Source organism: Harmonia axyridis, chromosome 1 (genome assembly GCF_914767665.1).
Source record: "Harmonia axyridis chromosome 1, icHarAxyr1.1, whole genome shotgun sequence".
In the NCBI taxonomy this organism is placed as follows: Eukaryota; Metazoa; Arthropoda; class Insecta; order Coleoptera; family Coccinellidae; genus Harmonia; species Harmonia axyridis.
The window spans coordinates 31,774,188-31,795,189 of NC_059501.1; the positions used below are offsets into that span (position 1 = coordinate 31,774,188).

The 21,002-nt window shown below is 34.0% G+C and overlaps 3 protein-coding genes across 3 annotated transcripts; 1 reads left to right on the top strand and 2 right to left on the bottom strand.

Moving 5' to 3' along the window:
- The first annotated feature begins 122 nt into the window (after positions 1-122).
- LOC123681912 (inhibitor of Bruton tyrosine kinase) lies at positions 123-12,790 on the top strand. The gene is made up of 8 exons (XM_045620277.1): positions 123-636; positions 708-1,114; positions 1,224-1,585; positions 8,171-8,582; positions 9,093-9,740; positions 10,825-11,767; positions 12,344-12,501; positions 12,577-12,790. The coding sequence occupies exons 1-8, from the start codon at positions 294-296 to the stop codon at positions 12,721-12,723; spliced, it is 3,420 nt and encodes a 1,139-aa protein (XP_045476233.1). The 5' UTR covers positions 123-293; the 3' UTR covers positions 12,724-12,790.
- A 1,564-nt stretch (positions 12,791-14,354) lies between these two features.
- On the bottom strand, positions 14,355-15,544 carry LOC123679934 (UDP-N-acetylglucosamine transferase subunit ALG13 homolog). Its single transcript, XM_045617514.1, has one exon. It carries the CDS (start codon positions 15,519-15,521, stop codon positions 15,033-15,035), a length of 489 nt encoding a protein of 162 aa, XP_045473470.1. The 5' UTR covers positions 15,522-15,544; the 3' UTR covers positions 14,355-15,032.
- A 2,554-nt stretch (positions 15,545-18,098) lies between these two features.
- Positions 18,099-18,617, bottom strand: LOC123681259 (U6 snRNA-associated Sm-like protein LSm6). Its single transcript, XM_045619550.1, has 2 exons — positions 18,369-18,617; positions 18,099-18,318 (listed from the first exon to the last, which is right to left on the bottom strand). The coding sequence occupies exons 1-2, from the start codon at positions 18,457-18,459 to the stop codon at positions 18,170-18,172; spliced, it is 240 nt and encodes a 79-aa protein (XP_045475506.1). The 5' UTR covers positions 18,460-18,617; the 3' UTR covers positions 18,099-18,169.
- Between the last annotated feature and the right edge of the window lie 2,385 nt (positions 18,618-21,002).

The following is a 21,002-nucleotide window of genomic DNA, read 5'->3' on the forward strand; positions in this document are numbered from 1 at the left end:
TAACATACTAAATATCTCATTGATATCACGATTCCAATGAAACCCTTAAAGGCAAATATCTTCATGTAAGCAAGTAGGTTTAATATTCTGTAGTTAGCGATTACAGCCATCATCACCAGCTACCAGCTGTTTCCTGACACTTGTATGTGTTTGCTAATAATAAATAAATAATATTTATTATTAATGGTTGAATTCAATTTTATATCTGATTTTTGGACAAAGTGAATGGCAATTTCAATAGTTTCCAATTGCGTTGGAAGATTATTTAATGTTTCAAAAAATTTCCTAAAAAGATGAATAAAACATACAATTTTCAAAGAGATTGTACAGAATATTGCAGATCAGTTATACATGGAAATTTAATAAATTCTGCATTAACAGTTCTGGATGTATCTGGTCTTCAATTATGTTCATACTTAAATTATATTTGTACCAATTGTGATTCGGTCAAGGATTGCTTGGGAAGAACAGCTCTACACTCATCTGCATCTTATGGAAATTTGCAGGTTGTTAAATGGTTATTGAAAAACAAAAACGGGAATATAAATGCTAGAGATAATGAATCTGGTTATACACCTCTACATCGAGCTTTATATTTTGGTAGAATAAATATAGCAATAGAATTATTGAAAGCTGGTTGGTATGCTTTAATAATTATACAATAAATTAAGAATTATAGGACTTTTGCAGATAATATTTTATTGTAGGTGCTGATCCTACACTTCTTGATAGAGATGGATTGACTCCTATAGAGCATGTCATTGAAGACGGACTTAAGCCAAATGTTACCTATGGAACTTTATATACTTGGGGCCTTAATAATAATAATTCCCTTGGATCGTTCAGTTCAAGGAGTGCACCAGAATGTTTAGAAATTTTTCATAAAAAGTATCCTAGTGAATTTGTACAACAAATATGCATTGATAAGTTTCATAGCATTATCCTCACTAAAACAGGAAAGGCTTACTCATGTGGCCATGGGTTAGGGGGGAGACTGGGTTTGGGCACTGAAAATACTATTGTAAATCCTACACTTATTAATTTTCCAAGTAATGTCAGAATTGAGGCAATTAGTATTGCGAAAGATCATTCGTTATTTCTCTCAAATAGTTATGTAAGTATCATAACATCAATCATATTAATATGCTTTAACATAATATAAATTCTTCAATTATTATATTGTCTCTTTACTTTTGAATGACAGAGTATATTTTGCATTTCAGTTGTACTCATGTGGCTTGAATCTGTACAAAGTACTTGGTATTGTTCCTACTCCAGATAAAACTGTTTCCCCTGAAAAAGTGAAAATTCCATCCAATATTAATGGTATAAGTGCGGCACGTTACCATTCTACTGCTTGGACTTCCAAAGATTTATATACTTGGGGTCTGAATGGAGGTCAACTAGGTCATGAATATAATCCGGGAAATTTTTTTATCGTTATTCCTAAAAAGGCATCTCTTATAAATGTTGGAGACTCTTTGATTAGCAAAGTTGTTTCTACTGATGGTGCAATTGCTGTAATGACCAGTAAGGGTGACGTTTATGTTCTTCATGAATATCAATGTAGGAAAATAGCATCAAGGTAAATAACATTATTTTCTACATGTGCTTTTTGAATTAGTAAATATACATTATGAATTGTTTTCTATAAACGTCTAATAGACCATTGCAGTGAATCACCCTGTATATTATTCATTCAAAGGGTTGAATATATTTCAACCTAATGCTTTATATATACCTACCTTGGAACAAAAGGATCCAAAATTTCAGATTACCTGTTTTTTGGTCCACCCTGATTTGAAATTCGCACTCTATTTGGTAGTCTATTATATTGGATTTGAGAAAAAAAAATGACCAATATAGTATTTCACATTCATCTGGTTGCCATCCTAGAGTTCGGATGTTCATTTCGTTCATCGAGTGTAATAAATCGTTGAGGTTACCATACACGACAAGATTTAAATATGTCGCAGAATAATGTTGCTAACTGTCCGGTGTGCGATGAAATCGTCACGGTGAACAATAAATCAGTTTATTGCTCTATGTGCAAAGGGCGTTTTCATGGTCCATGTGTAGGGCTAAAAGATGCATTTTGTAAAGCTGTACAGGAAGTGAGGAATCTCAATTTTTTCTGTGAGACCTGTCTCGGCCAGTTCGATGATGAAGATCAGATAGGGGATAGGTTGGCAGCAGTCAATAATGCAAGTATAGATGTTAACTTGGATAGGATGACCACCGTGTTGAAAAACACCATAGTCGGAGAATTAGAATCCCATATGAATATTTTGAGGAAAGATGTCGAAGTATTAAGGGAAAGTAATGTTGATCTCGTAAGATTGTTTACTTCAATTAATCCGCCCGTCGGTACAACTGCGGCGGTTGTCAGTCTTGAGAGCACTGCTACCACTCAGAAAGCTATGGGTGTTTCAACAAAAGATAGGACGAAGACCGCTGATCCAACTGAGGGGGCTACATCGAGTGCATGGAATAACAAAAGGACTGAACAAGCTAACAAGTCCAAATTTCGAAAAGTTAGGCAGGGTATAGCTGAGAAGCCAGTCGATACTCAGAATTTTCCGACCCCAATTAATGCGTTTGTAAATTCTAAGAATGAGTTAATCAAGGGTAAGGGAACAACCAACCCGCTTCTACAAGCTGCCCCAGAAGGAAGAAATTGGATCTGGATTGGTGGACTATCTGATGCTACTACCGAGTCAAGTGTTTTGTCTTATGGCAAAGAAAAATGGCCAGATAAGGAGTTTTTGTGTTTTGACCTGAAGTCCAAAAGCAGGAGAAAAACGTTTAAATTTGGCAGTAAAATGGTCTCTTTGGAGGAACTCCTGGACGCGAAGATGTGGCCGGAGGGAATTACCGTTCGTCCATTTCGGAGTTTCCAATAATGAAAGAAATTTACCCAGTGATAGTATTAACGCCAAGTTGGACATTACATGCGAGAGGTTAGGTAATGAAATTTCATGTTATTATCAAAATGTTAGGGGTCTTAGAACTAAAACTAATAATTTCTACAAATCATTATCTTTGTACAATTTCGATATCATTTTATTGACAGAAACTTGGTTATCATCTGATATTGCCAATTCTGAATTATTCGATGATAGATATTCAGTATATCGTAAGGATAGGGATTCATTCACCAGCGATAAAAAGAAAGGGGGTGGGGTTTTGGTGGCTGTTCATAAAAGGGCAGCTTCCCGAATCTTACTTCATGAATTTGATGATTTGGAGCATATAATTGTTAAAGTTAATCAAGGTAGTTTGTCATTGTTGATATCAGTTGTCTATTTTCCTCCAGGTAGTGATTTAGCTTCGTATGAAAGATTTGGGGAAGATATTGAAAACTTGATGGATAAATATGACGCGCTTGACGTGTTGTGTTGTGGCGACTTTAATCTGCCGGGCATGATTTGGGACAATTCAGAATCGAATTATGAATCTGTTTGTTTGTCAAGTAAACATATGTTCTTGTGGAATTTCTTGTCGTTCTTAAATTTGCGACAGGTAAACGAAGTATTCAATGCTAATAACGTTTTACTCGATTTGATTTGTACATCATTGGATTCCATCAAGGTGGAACCAGCCATCGAACATTTAGTCCCTTGTGATAAACACCATCCAGCGTTATATTTTGAAATTTTTACCCACAACCGCTCCAATTTAAGTCAGCCGTTGTTTACATTTTTTGATTACAAGAACGCAGATTATGAATCAAATAATAATAACTGATCTTTATTGATATATCAACAGGCCATCGACCAAAGTCCTTCAGCCCATATTGGGTTGAAATACATTTCTAAATATGAATCTAAAAAAAAAAAAAAAAAAAAACATGAGTACTTTAGGAATTTAAGTAACTTCTTAATTTTTGGAGTAAAGTGCAAGTTGGAAATTTTCTGCGTGGGTTATCTGCTGGTTCGTCGTGCATGAGATCACTTATATCGTCCAATTCTTCTAGCCTATGTATGAATTTATTGTTGAGTTTCTCAATGCGCCCTCCAATGGGTTCTACCTTGGTTCTGCTATATAAAAGGTGATTTGGGGGATTGTGCAGTCGGTTGTTTGGATGTCTCATTTTGGTTATTGCTCGAAGGGATGTTGTTTCAGCAACCTCTAGAATTTTGATCACCGACTCCCTGCAGTTCGCATATAGGGGGTGTCCATACTCAATTATTGGTCGACATATAGACTTGTAAATGATCGTTGCAGTTTTCATGTCAATTCCTTGATTGTTGTAGGTCAAACATCTAAAGTGTTTAGCTCTAGCTATCATTTTCTTCTTTATGTTGTTCGCATGAAGTTTCAGGCTGGCTTTGCTGTCAATTTGAATACCCAGGTATTTTATTGATGGTGTTGGTTTTACTATTTTATTGTTTATTGCAATAGTTGGAGATTGGTGATTTATGTTGTGGTTGAATATGATTAACTGTGATTTTTCTGGATTGGCCTTCAATCTCCACTTTGAAAACCATGATGTGATGTTATTAACATGCTCTTGAAGATTTTTCATGCAGTCTTTCAATGTTTTCCCATGTGAAATTGCTAAAGTGTCATCTGCATATTGTGTATATGCAACAATATGGGTATTATGGATTGTGGGAATGTCACTGCAATATATGTTATATAGAAGAGGAGAGAGTGGGGATCCTTGAGGTGTACCCTGCATGGGAGTGAAGAAGTTAGATTCTGAGTCGCCAATTTTTATTTTCAATCTTCTATGCTTTAGGTATGAACCTATTATATGGATAAGATATGATGGTGTGTCTTTCTTGAACAATTTGTATAGTAAACCCTTTATCCACATGCTGTCAAATGCTTTATTAGTGTCCATACATACTGCTGCAGTTTTCCTATTGTTTAATTGTGCATTTTGTAGATTTGAGAAGAAAATTGTGAGGGGGTGAACTGTTGCTTTCTTTCTGCGGAAACCAAATTGGTATTTGGGAATGAAATATTTGAAGTGTTCCTCAAGTTTAGCTTTAATTATTTTCTCTAATAGCTTTCCTAGTACTGGCAAGAGTGTTATGGGCCTATAGTTTTCTACTTTTTTATGATCTTTATTAGTTTTTGCTATTAGAATGATGGTACCAGTTTCCCATATTTCTGGAAAGGTTTGGTTATTCAGACACCATTCATATATCTTCATTATGTGTTCGTGTATGTGTTGGTTCAATTGTTTGACGATACTCCAAGGAATATTGAATCATTAAACAACTTTTTCAGTACTATTCACTGGGATGATGTTTTCTTTAATATTGTGGATGTCGATTTGTTTGCTGAAAAATTGTACGAGATTATTATGAAAGGTATTGACCTGCATGTCCCTAAAAAGGTGTCCAGATCTTATTCATTCCCTTGCTGGTTTTCACTAGAGCTTAAAGCTTCAATATTCAGAAAAAAAGTAGCACACAAGACGTACAAGAAGTTTGGCAGAGAAGAAGATTATCAAATTTTTTCTCTTTTAAGAGATAAATGTAGAACCTTATCAGAATCTTGTTATACCGAATATCTTAATACAGTACAACAATCTATCAACTCTGATCCTAAGTTTTTCTGGAAGTTCGTCAATGATCGAAAAACTGAAAAAGGCTTTCCATCTTCTATGTATTTAAATGGTGTTGTTGCTGATTCTGATGGGGATATTGCGGAGTTATTTCGGTTGAATTTCTCTGAGATTTATATAAATTCACCAGCCAGAGATATTTCTTTTGTCGCGGACAATACAGTGGACGTTGTAGATTGCCCTTGTTCCTTAGATGACGTTCGGAGTCAACTGATGGCACTCTCGAATCGAACTGATTCCGGTCCTGACAATTTATCCGCTCTTTTCTTGAAAAATTGTAGTGATTCACTTTTGTTTCCCATTTGGTCCTTGTTCAAATTGTCTTTGGAATCGGGGGCGTACCCCTCGTATTGGAAACACAGCTATGTTATACCAGTTTTTAAGTCCGGGGATAGCAGTGACATAGAAAACTACAGACCCATTTGTAAAATTTCATATTTGCCCAAAGTATTGGACTCTATAGTTACATCTCAGTTAACTCCAATGTTCAAGCAAATTATAATTAACGAACAGCATGGTTTCGTTTCAAGAAGGTCTACCACCACTAATCTTTTGGTTTATGTTGATAGGTTGGGTAGGGCGCTTGAGAAGGGGCACCAAGTGGACTCCGTTTATACAGACTTTTCTAAGGCCTATGATAGAGTGGCCCATTGGATCTTCAAATTGAAAATCGAATCACTCGGGGTGAGAGGGCCGTTATTGAGTTGGTTGGTTGACCGAATTAGGGGCAACAAATTAAGGGTGAAGATATTCGATGTTTGTTCTGGAGAGTTTGAAGCAATATCTGGGTTGCCTCAGGGTTCTTCTCTGTCTCCTCTGTTGTTTTTATTGTTTATTAATGATGTATATAAGGTTTTTTCAGGTTGTTCTTTTCTACTCTTTGCCGATGATCTGAAGCTATTTCGGGAGATTACTAGCTATTCGGATTGTTCACTAATACAAGCCGACTTAGATTCATTGATGAGTTGGTGTGATAAGAACGAGATGAAACTGAACATAAATAAGTGTAAAGTAATGCGTTTCTTTCGAGGTAGGTCCCCAATTGAGTTCAGTTATTATATTTCGGGGCAATTTTTGGATAGGGTAGAGGTTATAAGGGATCTGGGAGTCTACTTCGATTCCAAGCTTGATTTTGTTTACCATATCAACTTAACCATTCGGAAGGCTTTCAGAATGCTGGGTTTCGTTAAACGAAATACAAAAGATTTTAATGACATCGATGCTTTAAAAAATATTTATATAACTAACGTCAGAAGCGTTTTGGAGTACTGTTCTTCTGTTTGGTCACCATACTATCAGGTTCACATCGGTAATATTGAGAAAGTACAGAAAAAGTTTTTGAGATGGATAGGTTATAAGCGGAGCATTCCGTCTGGTGAGATTGACTATGGTTTATTGATGTCCGGCTTATCCTTGAAAACTCTTCAGGAACGAAGGAAAAATTTCGGGATAATGTTTGTTTATAAGCTCCTTAATGATCTCATTGATTGCCCCTATCTACTGGCAAGATTGAATTTCAATGCAGTTCATGTTAATTTGCGTCACAGAGATTTTCTTGTACCTGAGTTTCATACCAGGAACTATTCCTATAACAACCCAGTGGATAGGGCGATGAGAGCATCTAATGAATCGGGTTTGGATTTGTTGAATGAGTCCCTATTCGCGATAAAAAGATATTTCAATAATTGAATAAAACTGTTTCATGTTCATATATTTTTTTTTTGTATATTTTCTGGGCCTTCAGCTGAGCTGTATTATTTCCTTTGTTTTATTACTGTTTATTTCTTTTCGTTATCATGTAAAATGGTTGTACCGTTGAAATAAATAAATAAATAAATAAATAAATTTCAAAAACAGAATTGAGTCAACTTCGATTCTAGAGCAAAACAGTTTTTTTGTACGCTCCTTTCTTGAACAGATATCTATCATTTCGTCACGATATTCTGTAGTAAAAACTAAAAACATATGAATCAAAAAAAACTTGCTTCAACTATGTTTGTAATTTTTTAATTTTATGCCGGAACTGTTGTCAAACAATAATGTTTGACTAAGATGCGTTATATATATATAATCTACATCCATTTTACCTTTCGGTGTTTGGATCTTAAACAAAAATACATTCCAATAAATAAAACTTAACTATGATCCAATGAATTCCTTCCATTCTGCCCTGTTAGTCGCTAACTTTCGCTTCTTTTAGGTTTTTTCCTATCCTCTGTATTTCTCTCTTTATTGCCCCATCCCAAGTTTGTTGTAGTCTTCCTCTCTTCGGTTCTCCTCTATTCTCACCTCCCATACCTTTTTAACTAGTCAAGATGCATTATATGCTTCTTAGTTTCGATTCACTGATGATTTCGCTCACAAATAGGATTCTGTTAGTTCTTACATAAACACGGTAACTCTTGACGAAAAGAGCAAGAAACTTCAAATTTTGAGTGTTCATACAAAAAAGTAGTTTTGGTACATTGTTAATTTTCATTACAATAGTGACAGGAGGTATCAGATTTTGCAATTACTCAACCCTTTACTGTCCATGAAATGTTGCTTTGTTTTTTTTCATTGTAAGCTAACTGGTATTATATTTCTCAGGTTATTAGATATCAAAGACTTGGATATCATTGGTGGAAAATTAAGCACATATTCACATGAAAGTTTGAAAAATGAATCCTTCAAAGAATTGAAAGTTGTTATTCTTACCAAGACGGGGCACTTGTTATTATGGCAGGAATCAGATCCACATCTTTGCAAATGCATTTTTTCAATTCCAAGGGTTCTTTATGTAACACATGTTTCAATTAACTATAATGGCATCTTATTTGTGAACAATTTTGGAGAATCTTTTACTGGAGTGATCAAATCCAGGAAGAAAAGAATATTTTGGGATAGAAAGCAGTCTCTCTTGATGCCAATAATGCCCATCACGGTATCTAAAATCCCTAGAATATATAGAGCAATATCTATAGTAAGTGATCCAAAGGGTGAAGATTTTTGTGTGATACAGGTGAGTAAGAAAAACAATTTCAAAATTTATAAATGAATTAGGTCCAAACAGAATCTGAACTGATTTGGTAACTAAAAGAATACATTTTTGAAAGACTATTTCTTAAAAATATTTAATTATGGAAATTATCATATTGACTTGTCAAAAGTAATAATGAAGAAATGGTAGTGGGGGTTAATGCTCATTTTGGAAGTGAAGACTAATCTGAAACTCTGAAATCAACAAAGCTTCCCAAAAAACTTGATTATTTTTCATAGAAAGTACCATTTTTGAGATAATCCCTGTACCTATATGTATAGTAGCAATATTGACCTACCTATCAACATTATTTTCTTTGGGGAGGGAGAGATTTGAAATGAGATTCACCTACTCAACAGGTCTCGAGCTGCCACTGTAAACCAAACTTGATTCACTTAGTTGAAAAGAAATAATCGAAAGTGCTTGACTTCCAATAATATATTACACAGAAATTACCATGTTTCAAAAGTATAAAATTATTGTTTTTACTAGCAAAACCCATATGGTCCCCAGATTCCAGAACAAAATGATCTGGAGATGGATATGAAAAAGCATCTAACTGAATTACTGGAAGAAGCAACTGAAGAAGATAATATTCACGATGTTGTAATAAAAATAAACCACCAATTATATCCAGCTCATAAGTATATTTTAGCAAATGAAAGTAATTTATTGAGTTTTTGTGATAACAAAAATGAAATAATACTGAAGGACATTAACATAGATCTTTTCGAAGAATTATTATTATATATTTATACTGGCACATGTACTTTATTGGAAGTAGGAGAATGTTCAAAAAAGTTCATGAAGTACTGCATAAGTTACAGTGATAATGAAGAAGAAATTAACAAGACACAAAATACTTCACAAGATCCTATTAGAATCTTACAAGAGTTATCAAAACGTTTTGGTTGTAAGAAACTTCAGAGAATTCTGAGTGATTACTACATGCAAAATATTTATATATTCAGAAAGGGTAATGAACATATTGAATCCAAGAATTATCTAAGGAAAGATTTTCCTGAATACTATGACATCACCATAAAGTGCAGTGATAGCAAAGAGATTAAAGCACATAAATGCATTTTAGTTGCCAGACTGGAATATTTCAGTAATTTATTTGCAACCAGATGGAACAATGTAAGTTAATAATATAATTAGAAATACATGTCAAAGAATTGAATAGTGCAATAGAAAAAACATTTGAATTCATTTTTGAATTGTTTTCTTCATTTCCACTCAGAACTAGTTATGTAGTATATCTCTATAGATTGAAGCTTCTGAGAGGTCTTGTGAACCGGGATAAAAACCATTAAACATCAAGATGCATATTTTCATGAAAAACTTTTTAAACACTTTTATATTTTCACTCATACTTTTTTGAGGAATTTAGAGATGTGACCTGTCAAACATTCGTAAGAAATTTGATTTTTGATCCTTAAATGCTAGGGACTGGGAAGAATGTATAATTTATTGTCCAAATGAAGGCTATTTAAGTGCGTCTTGGAGAGTTCAAATTATATTTTGTTATGTCTTACCAAACTATTTTGATTTCATTGCTAAGGTATGAAAATTTGAAGTTTTTATAGCCATTGCACATAATGTGAACAGAGAAATAAGTTTTATGTTTAATAGGTTTTATTAACAAAATTATAACAAATTATGAATACCATAAAAAAATGTTTCTGAATTAATTGGAATTGGCAACTCTTTAAGAATCTCGTGAATGTTAAATTGCCTCCAGCAAATATGGATTCATGTTTCATTGTCTGGTTATCTATTTTCTTTAAAGAAAAACCAGACTCAGAAGGTATCTCTGCAAACATTCTGGAAACCTCATTTTTCAAAGATATAGTGACCTCTATATATCTTTCAGCAACAGAGTCATATTTCCTTCAAATGTGCACATATCATAAATTTGGATAGTAATGCTGAAATATAACTGGGAAGCTTGGGGAATACCATCTTTGTATGGAGTGATATTAGTGAATTGGACAAATCTGTAATGGCCCATTCAATCCATTGCATATTTGGCAAAATAAATTTGATGGAAAATTCAATTTATTCCAATTGATAAGTTCAAATAGTTAGAGGTTTGATTTTGAAAATTGAATTATGATCAAAAGGTGCACATTTTAATTTATTCTGTTATGGACACTTTCAAATTCTTTGACCTGTATTATATAAACTATTGGTTCACCTATTGATAATGTTGTAATTTTAGGATACTAAAAGTAGTATTATCATACCATACCCAAGTAATTTGGTAGAAGCCCTATTAGAATTTTTATACTCAGACTCCCAAGATTTCTTATCAATGAAAGACGGAGATTTTTTATTGAAATTACTAGTTTTAGCTGATGAATATTTGGTGGATAAACTGAAAAAATATTGTTCAAGACTAATTCTCAATATTAACTACTTAGATCTCAAAAATGCAGTTGAAATTTTACAACTAGCTCATCACATTAAATCGTGTATCTTAATAGAAGGTGTTATGAAATATATTGTGAACAATATGGCCTACTTTTTGGAGACTAGGGCTATGGACGATCTCTCTGATGATATTTTGACTGACTTATCAATGTATTATATCACATACAGACAAATAGATCGTCGTTATCTAGCCTACAGTGCTGCTTCGGTTTTTGCTGAGGAAATAGTTGATATACATATGAAATATCCTGTGAACTTGGAAATTTCTGAAAAGAGGCACATTGGAAAGACAATACCAAAATTGAAACGAAGACCTAAACCATTTAAGAGTACTGTTAATGAGGACAATCCAAAAAAGAATTCTGATGATGAAGATAAACCTGAAGAAATTTTTACTGAGCCATATTGTGTACCTGATCTCTGTTATGAAAAAATGAAGGCTGAACAACGAGTGTCAGCGATTTGTGCAGCAATAAAAAAATTAAAAACTGCTACTGATGAACCAGATTTCATAAATTTGGGAAGTCTTTCCCTATCAGATACATTGGATAATTTTCCACTATTGAATAGTCCGCCAGAGAATAATTATCATAGGCGAAGTACTCCACTAGAAAGTAGTTCACCCAATCAGGAGAAATTTATGATGAAGAGACATCGAATGGTAAGATTGTCTCAAAAGGAGAGAATGAGACTCTCTTCGGAAAGCAAAAAATCTGCAGAGGCTACTACAGGTGAATAGTATTATTTAAATTTCAAAGATCATATATTTTGCAATCTTAATGGAATTTTCTTATTGGTATACTAATAATTTAGAATGAATTTATGACACCAGAATCCCATAGTATATTATTCAGTTTATTTCATAATTCAGCTTCTTTTGATTTCATTTTATTTTAGAGAGTATTATAATTCAACTGATTTGTCTTTTATTTTTTTTCTTCTTGATCTAAAATTAACGAAGCATAAAAGCTAAGTGAGTTTATAGGCATTGCCTAAACTTTAATCTATGTTTAATAATAATAATAATAAAAACTATATTTTTTTGAAAAACGGAAGATAACATGGAAAACTGTTTCTCCGGTTGTAAATACAAATGTGGCCACTTCTCCAATAGATTCAACATTCTGCGATATTTTATTAGGTGAGAAAAAATGTTGAGCACTTCACCTTGAATACTGGTGCCTACTTATCTTTTGTTAGAAGATTTTTATTATTATGTTTGTATTGTATTGTATTTTATATACTAATCACTACCTAAAAGTTGATAGCTAATAAAATATAATTCTATAAATTCATTATGATTTCAGAAAGCCCAAAAAATCCATGGAAAATCATTTCTCCTGATGTTTCCAAAAATATAGCAACTTCACCAACAGACTCAACTTTCTGTGATATTTTATTAGGTGAGAGGAAATTGAAAGAGAACTTGGTTAAAATTTCAAATAAAAAGCTTGTTCATACTCAGGTAGGAATTATCTCATTTCTAATTCATTAGTTGCTTTCACACTACTGAAATTACTGCATTTTTATAATGTTTTAGCTCGAGGATAAGGCAATAATGGATTTGGAGAAATTTTATAACATAAATGCAGTAGAAGATGAGGTTATTACTGTTCAAAGGGTTGAAATTGGTAATGTCGCCTCCCCTGTTTGGGTTCCTGGCAATAGAGTTCATTGCAGTCATTGAATAGTTTGTGTTCTTCCATATAAATATTTTAAAATAGATACCTTTAATATTAAATGAGTGTACAGGATTTTATCAGTTTGATTCACTTCAAATGAATCTCAGGGAAGTTTTTGAAATATTTTCTTCAGCAAAGCATGATAAGAAAATGAACAATTTTCATTAAAAATGAAAAAAAAACATAATACATAAAACACACAGTGTTATATTATTTTACATCATTTCACTTCCTTTCTTCCAGTGATATTTTTCCAAATGTTTGACTTTTAATGAACGAGGCTCAATATCAACAATTTACAAACCATATATCGTCAGAAGGGGAATAGTCACTAGTCAATAAAAAGAATTTCAAAAGATTCTGGTATGTAGAATCAAAAAATGAAGTTTGAACTCCCTATTAGACATTCTTCTAATGAGCCTCTTGATTTATTTCTTCAATTTAATCGAATGTTATTTGTAGGTTCAGAATTATTGACAAGTTGAACGCTAGTATTCCATCAAAATACAAACTCCAAATAATTTTAAAGAAGAGCTTAGGCTGAAGAAATTAATTTTCCTTCGTTAAATTAGTCTGTTCCTGATGATAACTTGTTTTACAATAGAAATTGAAAGCTCAATAATCATCATTTTAAATGCATACTATGCACGAAATGTTTGCAATTGGCTTAATGTGAACTATCCAGGAATATGGATTGGGTGAGGCAAGCGCGGTCCCAGGGGAGGGGTCAAGGGGGTCATGACAACACCCCCCCCCCAAATGGAGCCACTTAACACTTAATATGCCTTTCAAGCAGAAAATGTACAAAATGGTCCCATCAAAAACTAGAAACCTATAACGGCTGTTTATGTAAATAAATAAATTTAGGCTCAGCCAATAAAAAACGAGACCACGCGTGCCGCCACTATGGTTAATTTAGAACTGTAGGGACGAGTACAGTGACTTTATATACTACAGTGACAACAACTCCGTCCATCCGCCATTAAAGGTCGGCTGGAAATAATAGATTCAAGATTCAGATTATCGCCTGCGCGAAGGTTGTTCGACAGCTCGTTTCTTTTGATGACATCTTTACATTTTGAAACGTTCCAAATTAGACTGTCCCAGTCACTAACAAGTCAAACAAGAATGCTTCAAAACATGTAAAACAGCACGGCACTCAGCGTAAATAGTGAAAATCAGAGATCTCTGGTGAAAGTTCGATCTTTAATGGCGGACATGGTTCCTACCAATCAAAACTCTGACAAGCATTGTAGTACATAAAGTTACTGTAGTGACGCGTACAGTGACTATATACTACAGTGACGACACGGCTCGTCAGCGTTTTAATTAATGGCGGATGGCCGAAGTTGTCGTCACTGTAGTGACTCGAAGCCAGCAACTCTCGGGCATGCAGAGTCACTACACAATATCCAAGAGCAAATTTTCATCTCGATTGAATCTGTAATTTTGAAATTGACAATATTTCGGCCGGCCACATGTACGGAACTCCTAGTATGACTATACCATTATCGTTTGATATTTGAGACCATTCCCGACTCAAAATTCGAGCGACTGTTCAGGAACGAGTGCTCAAAGTCCTGAAGTGCCTGAATAATTCATTTCCAAAACTTTGGACAAATAAAATAGAGACTGATTCAACTAACCATACTCCTATATTTATTGTTTTTCTAGAATAAATTCGATTTGTAGTGAAGTAATTTATAATATGAGAAGTACTTCATTAGTTCCAATAAGTTTGAGTTTAAAACTATGCTAATGCAGTATTGAAATCAATTTTTGTACCATAATATAATAAGAACTATTAGAGTTCATCAGCCACATTAACAAAAGAAAATGGCCCCCATGTCTATCCTTTATATCTAAACATAATCTTATATAATTGGATCCAATTTTTGGTTTCAATTCATTTAATTGCTTGCAATGAATATTTCCATTTCACAATATTTCAAAGATGAAAAGTACTCATTATTACTTTTATTAGTATTATTACTTATACAAAGTACTTATATTGTTTGATGACACATTCTAATATTATCACGCATTTGAATTTACTTACAAATCTGTTATATCAATGCATTTGATATATAAACAAGAAAAAAAAATTTGATATCATACCTACATCAAATAAAAATCTTATATTGAGAATAATTTACAACACCTCATTTATTCATTCATTTTTCACTATAATATGTAAAGCAATATCTTCTACATTTGTAATAATAATTATCAAGGATTGACCTTTTAAATTCAATTATATTACTGTAAAGACCTTAGAAAAATATTTTCCAAATGTATGAATTTACACGACATATCATAATCTCATAATACCATTTAAATACTTCCCAAAAGTATCCACGTCTACTTTTGGATATGGCTCAAGAATATTCAAGTCTTTCGAAAGAGTTTTTTCTAGAGATTCGCAAGTACAATAATACAAATGTCCCTGCTTTGATAAATGTTCAGCAAGTTCATATTGATGATTATCCATTAAATCTTCGTTAATTACAACAATCAGAGGTTTTCCACATTGTAGTACTTCTAGACACGATCCAGCTCCAGCATGACTTATAACCAGGTCACTTCTTTTTATTTCGTCTTCAAAATTTTCAAAGAAACTTTTATATTTAATTTCTATCGATTCATTGGAGACTGTAGTAAAATTCCCATTTCCTGTCTGAAATTGGATGGAACTATATCCCAATTTGATTAAAGAATTCAAAATGTTTTCATTTGTCATTGCAGATATCAACTTATCGAATTTAGTAGTTCCTACTGTTACAAATATATGTTTTTTATTCATGATTTATTTAATATGATATTGAAACTTACTCAAAAAAAATCTTGTGTTCTAATATAACCTCAATCTATAAGGACTATATAGGGAAGTGAAGTTAGCTGCCCGCATCCCCTGTCGAGTGTCGAAGAGGATCCGAATCAGAGATACCAAACATGTTTTTTAACAAAATGCGATTTCAAGCAGATAACCACTAATACTAATAACCGCGGTAATAATATTACCGCGGATATTAGTATTAATGGTTATCTAGACCAGATATTATCTGGTCTTGCCCTTGGTTTTAGCTAAGATGTCTGAATAAAAAGTTTTAGACATCATAATTAACAATAACTAAAAGCTAAAAAAGCGCTCGGTTATGCATTTGGTTCCTAACAATGATAACCGGTTATTCGCTTGAAATCGCTTCTAATCTATAGAGATTGGGCCCAAACCAAATGAAACGAGCGTCATCAAATTGCGTTCCGTGATTTATTTAGCTGGATTTCTTCTGTTCCCGATTATTTTGGTTCGTTCGTGAAGGACACATCCCTAATACCTATACCAAATTCGTATAAAAATTGTAGAAGTTGATAGCTTTTACAAGAGTTTGCGGACTCACTAACAGTTACGAAAGTCGGAATTGCCTGAAATGGATTTTGTAGGCAAAATGGAGACTAACAATTTTTTTCATCCTGAAAGTGATTACAAATGCTTAGGGAATTTACAGTAACTTCAAAATCATGTTTTTTGATAAGATCGGTATGTTTCTTTGGCAAAGAAATCCTAATTTAATTTTATATTGATCACCAAGTTACTAACACAGACTATTCTTATGAGATTAGGATAGGAATGATTGCCAATATCTTAAAAATCATATCCAACAAAAAACTTTCTTATACTTCCGTTTTCTCCGATTTCATTAATGATTATTTATCCATAACTTAGAGGAATTAAGATGGAATTTATAGTTACTAATGCAAATTGCTTATATTAATGTTATCAAAAAAATGATTGGACACATTTCAAAAATTATTGATCTAGGGTAAATGCACTGGTTCTCGACCAGTTAACAGAAACATCGATTTCGAGCACGATTTTTTCACACATAAACTTATCAAATTCCAATGGTGTTGGTTTTCATCGATTCTTTGGCGAGTTTTAAATGATTTGTCATATAATTTTAAACGTTCTTTCCGTATTTAACCTTTGAAATGTGGAAACATATAGAAAATCTCAATAACCTTCGGTTCTCGACCACGCCGCAGAGTTCTCGACCATTTTTGTGTTAGTTTTCGACCACTAATAATAGTGGCCGCTCCACTTAAAACTGTTATAAAAAACTTTAGAGCGAGATGAGTGATTAGTACTTACTTTCGTACCGTACCATCGACATCACTACCTTTCACTCAGATGGGTTTCAGATGAGCTAATCAAGTAAGAAACACTCGAAACGTAAAAAAAAATTATTTTGCAAAAGTTTCCACTTTCTATGAATATTTCAAAATAGCAACTCATACAATATTATTTGGTTATTTTGCTCTTAATATCTATTTAGAAACTAATGAGTAAATAAAATATAAAACACCGACCACCAGTGGTCGAGAATTAAGTACAATCAAATTGGTTCTCGACCGCGAATAAACAAAGGGTAGAAATAAGTGTTTCAACGTTAATTCGGTGGTCGCAAACTAATATTCAGAAAGTAGATATATAAATGAATCAGGGTATCGAAAAAAAAACGAAAATGATCCAACAGAAATATATCGGTTGACATAAACAATTATTGAAGTAACATATTGGTTCTCGACCACTTTGGTCGAGAAATAAAAGATACAAATTTTCCAATACCAGTTCGCGACCACCGAATATTTAACGAAAAAATATACATTTATCTGCTTCTTGATTGAAATACACTCAAAAATATATCTTATAGTTGATATGGAACAAAATATACACACATAATTCATTTAAAATAAGAAATAATTACTATTTTCTGGTCATCTATCACAAAGCACTTTTCTAAGAGAGGACGAGAAAGAACCCTTTTCTATGATAGACGATTATAAACTATTTTTTAACGCGAAAACTTTGACCTATACCTCTACTATGCAAACTATCTTGGAAGGGTAGAATGGTCGAGAACACGTACCGCGAAAATATTTCGCACTACATGATATATTTTTATTATTATTTTATCTCAAATCACGGAATGGTCGAGAACCAGTGCCGGTCGGCTAACCAGTGCATTTACCCTATCATCTTGTCTCAATTTAAATGAGAAGATGAAGTATTTTGTACAACTCATAGAAGAAGGCCCCAGGCTCATCTAATCATTTCGTGTCAGGTAAACAATGAAGTGTTTTGCCTGAAGTAACAGAAGAGATAAGATAGCCTATACAGAAAATAGATTTCACAAGTTCAGAGCTCCACATCTGTATCTTGGAGAGAGTATATAAAATTTGAAATATTGTTTTTCTCTCAAATTCTTTTATAATGATAGCTGAAATCCTAAATTATTATATCTTCCAATTTTGTGAAGAATATATCAGTTCATTTGATTTTGTTCAAAGCTAAAATTAAGTTTTTGAAATAAAACAAAAGTCACAAGCAAATATTCACTCTATCCTCCCAGATTCATAAATTTAAATTACAAATTATTTCAAAATTCACACTTAAATACGGCGTTTCTGAGTACTTATATACAGAACATTGTTTCCCCTGATAAAAGCATCACCAAATTTATTCTTCAATTGGCCATTCACATATTCTTCTGTTTGCTCTAAAGCAATATTCATGTAGCCATCTAAACATGCTAAAACACCTAAAAAAATAGAGACTGTAAAATGTTAATTTTCTTTTTCTGAATAATACCTCTGTAATCAACTCCACTATTCAACTTAACTACTACAGGTCTCGCATGAATTTGTTGAATGAATGAAGATAATGCCTCTTTTCTATTCATTTTTCTGATTTAAATTATGGTTTTAGGTAATACTATTATATATTATCTCTTTTATTTAGATAATTTTAGCAAATATAAAATGGAAAGCCAGCTATTATCAGCAAATAAACTGAATAATTCTACTTCTGCTTTTTTTATTTCTACTTTCAGGTTAGGTTAGGATTACAGAGTATTTATATTCTTCTTCTTCTTCTCTTTCCAATGTGCCAGGCTATCCGTCATTTGAAAATGTACGAAGTCCTCCTTCAATCCTTCCAATCAGGGAATCAGGTCTTGACTTCCATATTATCTTCTAACTTGAAGGTTTGTTTTTTGAAGGTTCACCAACGCAGGGATTTGAAGAGAGGGCATACTATACTCAATACGTCACGAACATAAATCCCAGACATACATGGATACATGTGATCCAAAGGTTAGCCAGGTCCCTATAATTTCTCTCCCGAGGTCAGCACCTTGTCGTGGTGGGAGGGCTTGAAGTAGACAGTGAAACTCAGACTGACTAAAAAATGTGGCTAATCCCAGCCTGCTACATTCCCTTTACCTCAACAATCCCATGTTACCCCAAACACCTCTAATATATACCCTTCCAAACGACAGGTTCTAAAAGAACGAACAACACGAGGAAAAAAGCAAGGGGTCCACCAAAGATGAGATAGAGGCGCAGAACCGACCAGACAGTGGCCATAATGGTAGGTGGATCACTGACAGGTCTAGCAGAATGAGAAGGAAGCAAGAAGATGCCAACATTTGGCTGAGAGTATGTGGTTACTTATGTTTCCGCGGGCGCCAGTTTAGAACCTAGATTGGGATTGTCGGTACACTATTCGAGGAGTAACCATGATTTTTATGTCCTCGAATCTAAGGAAACGAGGATAACAAAAAAAGTATGTTAGCTCTCTGCTCAACGTCACTGTTCGAGATCAAAATCAATAAACTCCTTCAAAAAAACTCCCCTCTTATAACATCTCGACACGAACAGGGGTGAATCCTGTGCTGTGAGGACTTAGAATTTGCTTCAGTTGTGCTAGTTTGAAAAGGTCGCAAGACCCTTGGGTACAGACCAGGGCCTTCTCGTGGTAATAAGTTCTAAGGGAGGAAGCTTGCCCACAAAATCCCTGCAGGGAACTACCTCATGCTTGAGTTCCGTAATCAGAGCTATGGAGACAACCACGGAACGAGGGAGGTCATAGGTGGGTCGATGTCTCACACTTTTCAGGCTACCTACTAGATGACTCTACTACCTTCAACGAATTTTTCCTGCCCTATCCCATACTCCAAACAAGAAGGATATTCCGCCGTAAAATACCAAACCCATGGTGAGCCGACCGCACTGAGGCTGAATGCGTAAGAGAAAGGTTGGTGCCCTTGGAACCTTTGTCTACGGGTTCGGCAATGGTGTAATGGAGCTTTTTAGTGATCATGCCCTTAAGGTGAGCCTCACACTACCCAATAGGTGCCGATAGAAGCTGTCGACATTTGTTGGACGTCCATATGTTGGATGTCCCTCCATTAAAAGAAGGTCCCTTGGATATTTGAGCTGATTAAGAAATTGTCCAGCAGCCTGTAAACAATCACATCATTTGAAAATATCAAGGCGTAGATATTAATGCGGAAAGTTTTGATATTTACTTGAGTCTTCGTGAAATATTTTACAGTTATTCTGATTACTTCGGCAAGAGGAAAAAATGTGCCAAAAATCACCTTTGCTTCCACAATTACAGTTCGGTAATCCGAACTGATTACACGAAGTTTGAAAAGATGACACGAAGAGCAGCAGTGATTGGACCTCAACCTATTGACAATAGTAATATTACCTCTAGGGATATGGATCCCGGAATGGGAAACGTTTTAAAGTTTTGGCGCTGACATAGTATCAGTAAATACTTTCTTTCATTTGTGTGCTCCAAACTGTCTTCCATTTTTCCCAGATTTTGTACCTGTATTGTGACCAATAATAATAAATATTAATAATCTCTGAAGTCCGCCTTAAGATTAAGGAAGGTGGATTTTTTGGAACCTAATTTATCTGCTCTCATCATTTCCCTCAATGTTAATGTGGCTTGGTACCCAAATAAACCTCCTTGAACAAAAATTGTAGGATCGATTGGATGGCGAGGGAGATCATATCCAGCTGAGAGACTATTTTGAGATCTTTTCCAGAGCGCTTTTTGAATCAGAAATAAATATACTTTTTGACATTTCTTTTTTGATCTCCTTCGTTGCCTCTAGTATTGCGGTCATTTGAGCAGAACATATTGAAAAACAATCCGGGAGTTTCTGCCCAATCGGGATGTCGTTTGAACCGTAAATTGCAACCGATAAAAGCTGCTAATTTCAGATGAATTGGATTATCTGGGATGGGGAGGATCTCATATATCTCATGGCGTTTCGTAAGACAGCTTATTGTATCCGATCCATCTTTTCCAGCAGTTGTTTCGGTACAAGTAGTATTTACTACACGCAACAACACCTGTCCCAGTTTAACATTGAACGGAATTTCTATACCTACAAGGCAAAATGGCAAACATCTTGTACTACTCTTG